Source organism: Strix uralensis, chromosome 10, assembly GCF_047716275.1.
Source record: "Strix uralensis isolate ZFMK-TIS-50842 chromosome 10, bStrUra1, whole genome shotgun sequence".
Taxonomy (NCBI): domain Eukaryota; kingdom Metazoa; phylum Chordata; class Aves; order Strigiformes; family Strigidae; genus Strix; species Strix uralensis.
Genome location: NC_133981.1, coordinates 15075091 through 15088468, shown reverse-complemented (window position 1 = coordinate 15088468; position 13378 = coordinate 15075091). Strand labels below are relative to the sequence as shown.

Sequence of the window (13378 nt, the reverse complement as noted above, 5' to 3'; positions counted from 1 at the left end):
TACTCTGAATTAGATAAAACAATCTGAATGCCATAAACACTCACACAGTTTCTTCTCTCTAGTTTTCAGAATTTTTCCCTATTTTCTTTTTTTTTAAAAAAACAGATTAAATGATTCAATTCAGTTTTTTTGACTACTATAAATATAGTTTTGGCTCAAAATAAAACTTATTTTTCACATCAGCCAGTGGGAAAATCCAATTAACAAAGCTTTATGTCTAAATTATTTGGGATTTACTGGTTCTTTCAGATTTACAGATTGAAATGTTGCAATTTGTCATTAAAAGATAATAGGGCAACTTCCACAACTGAAACACTTATACTGACAAAAGAGGAGATATCCAAGTTGAAGTACTGAATAGGCAAATATCCTAAATTAATTAAAATATGATATAAAAAAAATATAATTTTCAGTTTCTTTTAACCAAACAATTGTTCAAACTGAACAGTCAGGTGAATACTAGCCCTTCCATTTGAGATACATTTTTCTAAAAAACATGTTCTTTATGAAAACTATCATACTCTTTATAAATAAACTCCAATGTAATGTGCAATCTGTTTCAGGTAGCAAAATCTATTTTGCATATTGTGTATTTCAGACTTTAAACAGATTTTGTTTTTTTAAACCATGAAATTTTGTTACGTCATCTTCAGTTAAGCTGCAGTAATTCATACTAGTGAAAATCTTGTACAACCTAGGGTTTGGATTTTTTTTAAACTGCAAAAATATCTGAACTTTTCTGGAAATACTTATTAAAATATATAGAAAAAGTTCACTTTTCCCACAAAAAGTAAATTATAATAATACTTCAAGTATTTACAGTTTATTTGAATGAAAATTATGATAAACTTTAAAATTGGGATAAAATCATAATTAATATATCATTATTACTTAATACAAGTTATGAAAATTCCAATAATTCTTCGTGTTCTACTGTAGTACCGTAACAGCAAACCATCCTTCTTTCTACTCTAGCAGGCTGGAGGTGAAAGTATTTTTCACCATTAGAAACTGAGATTCTCGGTGTGATCTTTTCAGCTTTGCACGACGGTTCTGGAACCAGATCTAAAATTGAAAGAAAAGGCATGCTTTTCAGAAATACAGCTCTGTAAGCAGAATAAGCATTGAAACTTAAAAGTATTCATACAACTTCACAGTATTTTGTGTAATGACAGTAGTTTGAAAGTTCAATACTAAATTTAAAATCTGCAGATGATGGCATGTAGCTACCTGCAATAATTTTAACACCACAGATGAAGAAAATAATACCTCAACTTGAAAGTGGACCTGAAACTTGGACCTCAACCAAAAAGTGAGGCCCAGTTTCACTGAAAAGTGAGGACCAGCTTCACTTTAATATAAAAATTAATATTAACTTCGGTGACACTAAATCAGACCCTGGAAGATCCTGAGCATCTGGAATTCACAAACAAGTCTTGAAGTCTTATTTCGTCAGCTGCTTGCTTAATCACAGCATCAAACTTCCCATCAACCTTAATATAATGCTTGCATCAAAAGCTTAATGAATGCCAAGGTCAGGCCCAAATTCTAATGTTTACGGTATGCTTCTTATCACATTGGACTACCTGGAAATCAATAATTAAAGTCCCTGAGTAGATTTTGCTTTTGGCCAGATGAAGACAGGCTCAAACATTGGTTTAACACATTTATGCTCTACTGACAGTCTCACAAAGTAATTAGACATTCATACAAATTGTTTCAATATTTGTTTCAGATTTGTTTTTCAAATACTGTGACAAGCATAATATAAGCATGATTTTAAAACGTGGAAGCAAATATCAAGTTCTGCACATGATAACTAGAGATTAACAGAGTAGATATCATGGAAATCTTATAGTGATGAATACCTCATCGATGCTATGGAAGAAGGTTTAAGATTTCAGAAGGAATTCAATGGCTTCCATTCCACAAATCATTGAAGGTATACCACATGTATAAATGTACATTGTTTTAAATTGAGACTGTTAAAATTATTGCTACTGCTGTCAAACTACTTATTCATATAATGAGAGAATATATAGAGATGGAATTACAGAAAAGTTCAAATAAATTTTTTATTACCTGGATCCTGTCTTCATCTAAATCTAATTTGCGAGCCAGCTCTTCTCTAATATCAATGCCAGGGTAGGAGTTCATTTTAAAAACATTTTCCAAGACTTCAATCTGAGGAGATTAAAACACACTTTTTGAATAGTTATCACTACCTTCATAGTAGTAACAAAGAAAATAAATATAAAAAACAGTTTAGTTTGTTCAGCAGGAGACTTCCAAGCAGTGTTTGCACAATTCTGATTCCATGCATAAACACAAGTCTTCTGAAATTAGCAAAATTACTATTAATTTATACTAGTTCCTGGTTTCTTTTCTCTCTACAGAGGTACAACATACTGAATTAGTCAGCTATTACAGGCTTCTACCAACATTTTACTAAACTACATCATTATTCATTTATTAAATACTGAGAAAATCCCTACCTGGTTTCTAGTGAATGCAGTTCTTGGTCTTCTACCCCTGTACCAGCTCAATTCTCGTTTGAAAGACAGCCTTTCAGTGACTGAAAAATATTTTTCACATTTCAAAACTTTTTCCTCTTGCACTGGATTACTGTTAGCATGAAATAATGGATTTTCATAGCAAACAACAGGAATTTGCAGACGGGGATTACTGTCATCACCTAAAACTAGGAAAAGCAAGGAATGGAGAGCTTCAGTTTACTGGTTTTCAGTAGAAACATGAAAATACACACATCTTTAAAGGAGCAAAAGCTTGAGAGATTACAAAGCAGACTACTGACTTACCCAAGTTGGTGCATGCATCCATCCATGGTCTGTGAGGTTTCACAGCTGGAATGCCATCTTTTTTCTGCTCCAGTCCCAAAATACTTTCAATGGAAAACGAGCACTGTGTGGTTTTATTTTCTACAAAACCAGACACTGTGCGAAGGTTCTGAGACGCTGATGTATTAGCAGCACATAGCGATGTACTTGCCATGCTTTCACCTTCTGCCAGCAAAGCATGTATACTGTACTTGCATTTCTCCACAAGTCCTCCTTATAGCTATGTTGACAAGGGGGTTGGATTTGCAACGTCATTAATTAAAATCTTTTATTAGAAAGTTTTAGCATGTCAATGAAAACTCTCCCACCAAGAGGCACGAGGAGTTAATTGTTTATTTGTTTGCAAGTAATTAGCAACTAATGGTGACACTAGGGGGGCCACCAAGAGGGACAAAAAGTGTTATCTCTCCTAACCAGAACATCGACTTAACTTTCTCAAAAGAAGCTGTGCACAAATATAGTACTTCTCTTTTATTTGAAATCATTAATGTATAAAATCAGTTTTTTAAAAAACTTTATACTCTAATGGACTCCACTTACCTAAACATAGCAGCATGATAGGAAACCAGTCAAGTAATAAGTAATCTCATTTAAGTGAATTTCCTTCCAAGGAAATTTAAAAAATAATCTCTTAATGCTATTAGGGTAATCCCGATGAAAATGCCTCTGTTTTTTCATATGCATATGTAATGGTGAACGTGGTCAATAAAACAACAATAGTTTTTGGCATAAGGCACTGTGCAGTGGGTTGGCAATGTTGTCAAAGCTCAGTGTAATTGCCTTCCAAGTGCCTGGATTAGTTAACAGGAACAGTTGCACCAACTATTTTAAATAATTCATGCATTAATTTTTCTTATTAAAATAACTTTGTTGCGGCTTTTTTGAAACATTCCATATGTGAAATTTCCCGATCATTCTTTACAACATAAAAACAAAACTTAAATTAATAGCAGCATTACATCAAATTTACTCTGTCAAGAACTTCCTTTTACTGCTAGATATTCCTCCCTTCTGGTAGGTTTACAACCAATAGAAGTTTATTTAAATCCTACAGAGCAAACACTCAAAACGACCAAAAACCATGAGTAATGGGGAGAAAAGAGGTAAAGATTTTGTAATGAAGTTCAAAGTTTGAAAACAGAATTCTGATTTAATTCATTATAAAGAAACTACCGACTATAACATTTTTACATTCAAGCTCACCTGTCAGCTGCACAGCAGTTTACATGTCACATGTTCAAAACCAGCTTTTGATTCAGGATAACCTCTCTACAGAGATTCCTCCTTTTCTTATTTTGGACAAAGCTTTATACGATAACATGCAAATATGGAAACAATAATTTAATTTCAGGATGCCAAAGTTACCCCTCTTAAATAAAACTTTTAATTTGGAGCACGCAGTGTAGGAGCACATGAGCACATAGGACTGTATGCTTTTAGAGGAAAAACCTGGCCCTCTATTTTTTCTTGTTTTACCAGAGTAGTTTATTCTGTATAATCAATCACATTCACATGGCAAACAACTAATATTAAGGAAATAAACAGTAACTCCACTTTGATTTTCTGTACATTTGTTAACAACCCAAGATTAATCTTTAGGGACAGAAACAAGAAAATTGTTAAGAAAATGGCACAATCTAGAACTGACAATACTGTGCTGAGGGAGATTCTACAGAGAAAAATGCAATCCAGATGTGGCTTTTTATCAGAAAGATGTTCAGCTGAAGAATATTGACTTACTGAACTGACTTTGTGTTGTGTGATGAGATCGTTGTCAAACCAAACTATCAAAAGGAGTGACAATTCCAGAAGTGATATTACCAAGGACACCTTATCAGTGTGCATCAATGAATCTTGAAGTCTCAATGTAACTGCAATGACCACCTGCAAGCTAAGGTCCAACCATCATTTAACAGCCTCAGCAACCACAAAGTGTAGATATAAAAAAAAGCCATAAGGAGCTATGTATGAAGCCACTGCTTGCTGGAATATTTGGTGAAGTAGAGGTGAGTGGGAAGCAGTGTTAAGCAAGGGCCTTACAGCCCTTCATGTTTCAGTACAGCTGTTCCCAACAAGGCATCCTATGAGCTTAAAGCAACAGGACTCCTTTTCTTGATTGTAGGCAGTTATGTTGAGTATTCAGACTGCACACCAGCTCCAGAGGTTAATAAAAGATAATGCAAAGCCTCTCATACAGCAGTGATTGGTAGATCAGCTTTCTGCCTCTACAGTCTCTACATGGAACACCAGATTTTTTTTAAAAAATTACTTTAAAAAATTCCCACAAAGCACATTAACTCAAAAAGAAAAAAATGCATCTTCTTCTGTACTGAACTTGGAGCTGCTTACCGATTTCTCTATCCCAAAGAGGTCAAAAGCATGATCACTGATAGAGACACAGCCTCCTGAATCCAGAAACTAATGTGGACTTTAGTAATACAAAAAACCTCTTAATGTTTATAATATAAACAGCTAGTTTCCAAATACAGCCTTTAAACTGGGCCACAAAGTTGAGACTCAGATTACCATGTACTTCAAATCCCAAAGGGATAAATACCTTCCTAGGTGTTCTTGTCAGAAAGCTATCAAGAACTATCAATAAAGAGAGGCATATGTGGTGGCAAGACATTTATGAGAGGCACATATCTTCCCAAAGCTAGCCATTAAGCTAGCCAAGTAATTATAACTTATTTTTGATCTCTGAGATTGTGGAAGATGGAAAATAACTTCAGGGTAGTCTGCTTTTAACTCCCAGTTGGAAACACTCATTCTTTCAGAGTTTTTTAATGACTTTTCAGGGAAAAGAGATCTTGATAGCTCTCAAAAAGAATTTTCATAAAACACGCCAAAACGAGTTAACGCATTTGCTAGGCGCAGGTCAGACGCTCACCTAATACTGCCATCTGGTGTTTAGGCTTGCCCAGCTGGTAAATTCATTCAGCAATGGTATCTGAGTAAGAAACCGTGTTATTATTAAAATTATCATATTACTTTCATTTGCTCAATGTTGAATTAAACCAGACCTGGAGACCGCAATGCAGTCACTGAAACATATCAGCATTCTTCTTTTTAAACAGAGTTCATGGCTGCAACCACATATAGGAACAGGGAGCACCAATTCAGAAGGTCACAAGGTAGATGCTCACATTATGCTCTCTAATTTCTGAGAAATTCAGTTAAATTGAATCACCGTATATCTATGGTGACCTTCATAATGCTAATGCAGGTCCACATAACTGTTTATAAAAATTCCACAAGAGATTATTCTAAAGATAAGAAGTCTGCATTATGCCAAAATTCCATTATATCCCTGGAAGTGTTCAAGGTCAGGCTGGATGAGGCTTTGGGCAACCTCATACAGTGAAAAATGTCCCAAAGGGGGTTTGGAACTAGATGATCTTTAAAGGGCCCTCCCAATCCAAACCCTTCTGTGATTCTAAAACAATGTATACTTAGAAATAAATCTAACTAGAAAGTTGGCCTGAGGGTCTAGCATTCAAATGTTCCTAGATTTGTTTGAAGAGAAGCTTGCTTAGTTGTAAAAGAAAGCTATTTATTTTCAAGATAAACAGTGAACAAACCTTTCTGTAAGAAATGAGGATTAAAATATGTTTTCCACAGGGCAGAAAACTTAAAAATTTTAGATCCAAGAATACCTCGTAGTAAAGAACCAGATTAAATTTCTACGATTTCCCACTGAAAGTGTAAAGAGACCTTGAGCCTTCACTCAAAAACTGTATTTCATTATTTTGGCCCATTAGAAATGATCAATACTTTCCTTGCAACCCGTATGAAATTCCTATAGAGTTTTAGCTAAATACCATTGTAGGGGCAATTAGAGCAACACAACAAACATGGAGTTGAAAATCCTAAGTAATCAACAACAGGAGAAATCACTGCTCCTTGGATATGCAAATCCAATCCTCTTACAGCATCACATACTTGATGAGGCAGCAAACTAATCTCCCTTTTAGATTTTGCACCACTGTTTTTTGCCCAGGAACAGTAGAGTTCATCTGTTTAGGAGATGAAGCTCTTGTTCTTTAGAGATGGGAAGCGTCTAAGGACTCTGTTTATACCAGCCGAAGAGACCACACCAAGAGCTCTTGGTGGCTTTGGTCTGAAACCCCCAATGCCTCTAGTGTTGTTACCTTTTGCTGGTCTCGCCCATCGCCACTCCACTGCCAGGTCACCTTTCACAATAGCCTGTGCAATATTTTCAGCTTTTTAGAAAGGTATAAATGGTATATATAATCTTTCCTGATTACTTATCACACACAAAAAAATGCCTTTCATCTCACCTTTCCCACAGCTTCTTTATACCACTGCATCTGTATTTCACCACCTCAGGTAGTCTGCTGCATATAGCTCCCTTTCAAATGCTTTGAACATGAATAATAAAGATTATATTCAAAGCCAACTTCAAAACTCAAAAGGTTTTTTTAGGCAAGAATACCTCAAAACTGCAAACACCAATTTTCACAAAACATGACTAAAGGCAGTTAGCTATTTCTTGACTGAGGGAAAAGCTGTTTTGACCCAGGGAGATTAAGTCAACACATAAATTCAAGGTAAATCCAAGGGTGGCACTAGCAAAAGTCTGAGAAACAGAGTGTTAAACAGTGGGTAATATGCAAATAAAGCCTACCTTACCCAGACAGCTACCTTCACCCTCCTGCAGAGGCAAAATGTTCTCTCCATTAGGAAACACTTCTGGAATCCTCTAAAGAGCCGTTGGCTGCTCTTCTCCCTGTTTACATAGTGCCAAGTGTTAGTTCCCCACATTTTTAAGGCCTCTTAGTATTTTGCAGAAAGAACACCCCCCCACCCTCCCCAAGAAACAGAAAATATCACACACTAACAAAAACCCTACAATGCCAAAAAAATTTTGTAACTTTAAAACCACACTTATTGGAGGGTTCAGAGGAATTCTTCGATCCATTACTATGGAATCTCATCTGTTGCTGTCACATTTGTATCTCAGATAAAACTTTTGGATATCTTGTAACGTTGTAAGAAACATACACAAAAGGTAAGAGGGAGATTAGTAATACCTTACAGAGTGCTTCAACATAAGGGATCTATTAAAAAAGCTGAATACTCATTCAAAGAAGCCCTGGTATACTACAAAATTATTACAAAGGCCCCCCCCCTCTTGCTACTAAACCAAACTGAATCATTAAACTGAATCACTAAGACCAACAGAAACAAGACACATTTTTATGCTACATGCCAGCTGAGATATCAAAGCACATTTATACATATTAAAGATATGTTTGTTAGTGTTTTGTTGTTTCTTCTACAAAACATTTAATTCTCAAAGAGCTGTTCTCTATTCGTAGCAGGTAGAGAAATGCGGGTTTTTTTTCCTCAGTCACTTATAGCTGTAAATATACAAACCTAACTAAACCCAATTCCGTTTAAAGTTAGTACTTTTCTAAATTCTGCTAGGGAAATGAATCTTATAGTACAAAACAGAGAACATTTCTTGCAGAAGACCACTGTAAAACTTAGTCACAAGTTAACTGACCTCAAAACCTGAAAGCTATCCACATATACATAGGTCACGAACCAATACTAGTGTTGTCACATAATAATTGCAGCTGCAAGACTTAGTCCTTAAAATACCTTGTAAGATAACTATATTATTGCTGTCATATGACAGGGAAAGAGAGAAGTGGTGTGACTCGCTTCAGTCAGATGAGTCACCAGTTGAGCTGGTAACTTTGAAATTTCCTCACCATACCCTAGAAAAAAAACCACAAAACAAACACCCCACCCCCACCTCAAAAATCTTTAATTGTTTGTAATTTAATACCAGCCTTTTCCTTTATCCGCTTTTAAAAGTAAAATGTGATCTGACACAACATAAAGAAAGGTCTCCATAGCAAGACTGCACAATAGTTAATCATTTGCTCTACTGGATGACTTCGTGTACTTTCTAATCTGGTTTTATACTAAGATCACCTGGCCCAAAAAAGGCAAAACCAGCACGGGAACAGCTTTTTTTTTTTTTTTTTTCCTTCCCTAAACTGTAATGATAAATGTATCTAAAAAGTTACCAATCTATTAAAATGCAGAAATGAAATATCATCAAGTAATTTCAGAGTTGAACCAGTCTGCAAATTCAAGTATGATGTACAATTTGGTTTTGCTTTTGTTAGTTTTAAGAGTGAGAATTTTATGCAGCCTCTTGTTTGACAGACAGTATATTTTAATCTGTTCTTAAATTAATGGAAATTTAGACGGATATTCTTGATTAGCAATTTGTACATACTCAAGACCTCCTAAGAGACCTACTCTTGAAATATGAATTGCTTAACCTGCAGGAATAACTTAAAGTGCAACAACTTTGGTCAAAACATACTAATCACAGAGGGCAATTCAAGAATACGCTCTTTTTTAAACAGTGCACAATGATCTGGTTCAATTCCAGCACACCCTCACAGTAGTTTTAAGCATTTAAAATCGGCCACCAACCTGTAGCACCAAGCTTATCCAGACTAAGAAAGTAGAGTCCGTTAGAACTCATTATACTCCTGCTTCTGAAGGGGAAAAATTGTGGTCAGCAATGGTTTTGGGTTTTTTTAAGACACAAGCAGATACACCAGGTCCTCAGCTGAAGCTGTCGCATGGTACCAAAAAATACTGGGTGGTTAGGGATAGAAATACTTTTTTGATAAAAGCCCTGGTAGATGGTGGAGAAAGACATGACAGGGATAAAAGGAGACTTCTGTGAAGGGATGCTCCAGGTAACATCAGGAATGCAAAAGATGCTTCCATCAGGACAGGGACACAACAGCATTAGTCCCACTATGGCCTTGCCCCCAAGTTAACTGTCAGTTCTGAGAAGACGGCAGCACCCAGAACAACAACGAACAGGGCTGGGAAGACCTATCAGTATGTGTAACACGGAGCATGTAACTGCAAACGCAAAAAGAAAAAAAAAAAGTTCGCTTGTTTTTTTTCCCAGCAGCGTCGCTTGGCAACCATCACCTGTCCACCGCACCTCAGCGTGGAAAGGCCCCTTGCTGCCTCCGCTCCCCACTCACCTCCCCGCACCGGGGCCGGCCCCACGCAGCGGGTGAGGGGCGCTCTCCCGAGAAGCGGGAGCCGATCCGGCCGCCCACAGGCGCCTCTTGGCCGTTCCTCGTTTGCACTGAGGGAGAGGAGGACAAGGAGGAGGACACGGGGTGGGGGGGGAAGGGCGCGGCTGAGCCGCAGGGACGCACTTCTCTTCCTCCGCTGAGGGACGGCGCGCGCCCCTCCCGGGCAGCCGCCGGGGCGAGGGCGGGAGCGGAGGAGCAGGAGCCGCGCGCCCACGCAGACGCGCGTCCCACCTCCCGGCGCCAGCAGCCCCGCGCGCGCGTGCGGGCAAACGGATGGACCCGCTCACCAGTAACGAGCTGGGCAGGCTGCGGGAAGAACCAATAGAAAGGCCAAGCGGGCGGCGTGGGGGTGGGACATCCGGCGCGGAGCGGGCGGGGGCGCCCGTGTTGTGGCTGGGGCCGAGGGGAGGGGAGCAGTCAGCTGGGCGCTGTGGGGTGCGGGAGCTGTAGCGGCGCAGAGTCAACCCCGGCGGCCGCCATGCCCGGCATCGACAAGCTCCCCATCGAGGAGACGCTGGAAGACAGCCCCCAGGTAAGAGAGGCAACACGCAGCCCGGTGGGCGGAGGCCAGATCGGGCCCATCGCGTGGGCGCCGGGCCTAGCGCGGCTCCCTTCTCTCTCCTTCCCCCCGTGTTCCCTCGGGGAGATGCTGAGGAGTCTCGGTGGCGGCCGGGCGGGAGGGGAAAGCTCCGCGGCCGCGGGGCGGGGACGCTGCGTGCACGGCCAGGTGCCTTCCTGTCCTTCTCGCCCCTGTGGCGGGGCGGGGGCTTGGCGCCAGGAGCGGCGGCTCTCGGGCTGTCAGCTTGGGCAGTGCCCCCTGCGAGGTCTCGCCCCGGTGTCCGCGGCAGGGTCTTCCCGTTCGCACCACCGCTTCCTCCCGGGTGTCCTGCGGGCTGGGGAGCTGTTTGCACAGGGGCGAGCTCGGTAGCGATTTTCCAGAGGTACTGTGCTTCAGCGTGCATTGGCTCCCTCACTGCCCCACCCCCGCGTTTACCTTCATGATTTATTTTGGAGACCTCGTGTTGACAAAACCCGTCTTTACTTCTCAAGTCGATTTTTCTTATCTTTATTTTTTACGATAAACGCATTAAGGTTTAATAGATGCGTATGAAAAGTAGTTATCGGATGCGGTTATCGTGGCGGTTGTTAAGGCTGTGAGTAGGTGGGAAACGCATGGTGCTGAGAGGCCTTTAATTGCTCTGGTGTCTTCACTTCCATCTCTGCTGCTTGACCTTTGTCAGGGATGCCATGTATTGCATTGGCATTTCATACTACTATTAAGCAGGAAGTGCTTTATTCAGTTGCTGTCGTTGCTGCCAGCAAGAGAAACCAGTGCAAGTACTTTGTACTGCTCTTCCTAGATGCAAAAGAAAAAAAAAAGTTTACAATGTATTTTCTTTTATCGCAGCCTTTTGAATTAAGATCCTTGTTTTGCTGCATTGTCTGGGTAGACAAGCAAGGCTTCCTATATTGTAATAATATATGCATTGGTAGTTTTGATACCTCAACCATAGGAAGAGAAAGTTTCACTTGCTTAATAGGGAATTTTAACACCCCAAATGACAACCATTTTAACAAATCTACATCGAGTGGAGGGACGACTTAGAAAAGGCAACAGAGAAAGGCCGTGCAGAAAGTGTATCATTGCTTTGTGAGTGGCCCATGTAGCTCAAATACTAGATGTTAGATGAGGGCTAGCCTGTAGTGTGGTCTCTGGGCCAGAGACTAAACCTGATATACTCTTGTGAAGAGAAAAAAAAATTTAAACTGTTACAGTAATTTAACAAAATTATCTCTTGAAGGTCTGTTCTCAGTATGCGGAAGTCAGAACTTTATAGGCAATGTCAAATGTAAGATAAACTTAGGACTCCTAAAAAGTGGGATGTAGGGGTTTTTTTTCCAAGCAATTAAGACTGGAATGTCATTTGGGAAGAACATGCAAAGAAGTTACATATTGGAACATAATTATAAATTCTAGAATCTTCCAGTTTAGGTTATTTGTGATACAGACTAGCAAAGCCTAATTTAGCCCAATGAGTTTGATGTGCTTAAACTATTAGATTTGCCAATATCTTCTTCTATTTTAGCCACAAAATTTTACATCTTCATGTCAAGGTGAATTCAGGTCTTTTTTTTACATCTTCAAGTTCAGGTGAATTCTCTGGCTAACCACCTCATAGAAGAACATAACAAGGACTCTATAGTCTTCTATTAGTTCATTTTTGTTATTTTGAAATCAGTACAATGAAAATGGCAACAAATGTTGCTTGAAGAAACAAGAAACCTTGCTTTCTTTAGGAGTTATCATGACTTTGTGATTGATGTGTTCATGCTGTAATTTCTGAAAAAGATCATCAGTCTAGGTTGTTTAGTGCTGAACTATGGACTGGAGTTTTGCACCTTTAGACACTAACTTCAGTGTCATGTTTAAGACACTAACTTTAGGTATATAAACATCATATCAAACTTACTCTGCATCTGAGGGAAGGAAAGGCTTTTCTAAAATGGCAAAACCCATTCATTTCCTCTTTTCTCAGGATTAAAATCTAACCACTGTTTTTAGATGTAAACCAAATGACAAGTTTAACATTGTCTTTTGCTAGGCAAAGCAGTGCAATTTAAATATTAACTTAGGACATATATATAAACACTGAGTATGTGTGTAATATATATTTAGAGAGAGTTTCTGCTCAGACTTATTTGCATTCCTGAAGCATTGCACAATAAAAAAGCCAAGAGACTTGATAGTATAGGCTCTATGTCATGTCACTTACATTGCCATACATATGATGACATAGAATGCTTTACAGTTCACTGACTTCTAACTAGGTGGTTTCTTTGTGCAGTTTACCACTGGTAGTTTCTAGTGTACCTGCTCGTATAAATGGGTTGAAAGCATCTTAAAGAACATGCAGAGTGATGCAAAATTTTACTAGAAACCTGAGTAAACAATTCCTCTAATTTTTTGCTAAGCAATAGTCTGCCATAGCCTGTTTGCAGTTTCAGGTTATTTTCTTTCCATCAATATCATACAATGTCAGTTTGAAGTTCGGATGTCAGTAACATATTTTTACAATAAACCAGAAATGCTTTTGTTCTACAGTTTTAAAGAGTAGGCATAATCCAGACACTTTACATGATACTCCTTTAAAATTGCAAGTTCAGCTTTATTGATGTTCAGGTTTAAAGGTCATGAGTATATAATTCAGTGGTTATGGTACTATGTAATTTTTTTCTTTTGCATTCCTTCATGTATGTCTCCTTTAATGGGAGAGTCACAGCTATTAAGGTGACACAACCTGTTGCCACACCTGGCAAACGTTTTGAGTTCTTCTCCACCTCTTTCCTCCTCTACCCCTCTTTTCCAGTTGCTTTATAAACTAGAACCACCATTAAAGTGATTTATTGTGT

At 38.8% G+C, this 13378-nt stretch overlaps 2 protein-coding genes across 8 annotated transcripts in view; one reads left to right on the top strand and one right to left on the bottom strand.

Moving 5' to 3' along the window:
- Positions 1-557: 557 nt before the first annotated feature.
- HESX1 (HESX homeobox 1) lies at positions 558-10113 on the bottom strand. 4 transcript variants are annotated; one of them, XM_074878828.1, is made up of 7 exons: positions 9911-10113; positions 7507-7608; positions 5749-5808; positions 2820-3078; positions 2496-2701; positions 2083-2184; positions 558-1065 (listed from the first exon to the last, which is right to left on the bottom strand). In XM_074878828.1, exons 4-7 carry the CDS (start codon positions 3010-3012, stop codon positions 967-969), a joined length of 600 nt encoding a protein of 199 aa, XP_074734929.1. In that variant the 5' UTR covers positions 3013-3078; positions 5749-5808; positions 7507-7608; positions 9911-10113; the 3' UTR covers positions 558-966. The 4 variants fall into 4 exon arrangements, with proteins under 4 accessions (XP_074734929.1, XP_074734928.1, XP_074734930.1 ...); XM_074878827.1 differs by having other exon boundaries at positions 7512-7608; XM_074878829.1 differs by lacking the exon at positions 5749-5808 and having other exon boundaries at positions 7512-7608.
- A 218-nt stretch (positions 10114-10331) lies between these two features.
- APPL1 (adaptor protein, phosphotyrosine interacting with PH domain and leucine zipper 1) overlaps positions 10332-13378 on the top strand; it is a 32412-nt gene continuing 29365 nt past the window's right edge. For all 4 annotated transcript variants that reach the window (XR_012630264.1, XM_074879318.1, XM_074879319.1 and 1 more), the window contains exon 1: positions 10332-10499. Coding sequence is in view for 3 of the 4 variants with exons in the window: in XM_074879318.1 (XP_074735419.1) it covers positions 10446-10499 (54 nt within the window). In the remaining variant the exon portion in view is untranslated. The remainder of the gene's footprint in view (positions 10500-13378) is intronic.

Coding starts and splice junctions, on each gene's coding strand:
- HESX1 (XM_074878828.1), bottom strand. CDS start 3,012: ATGGCAAGTACATCGCTATGTGCTGCTAATACATCAGCGTCTCAGAAC. Junction 2,185..2,495: donor CTGCATTCACTAGAAACCAG/GTAGGGATTTTC, acceptor TAATCTCCTCAG/ATTGAAGTCTTGGAAAATGT. Junction 1,066..2,082: donor TAGATGAAGACAGGATCCAG/GTAATAAAAAAT, acceptor TTTCAATTTTAG/ATCTGGTTCCAGAACCGTCG.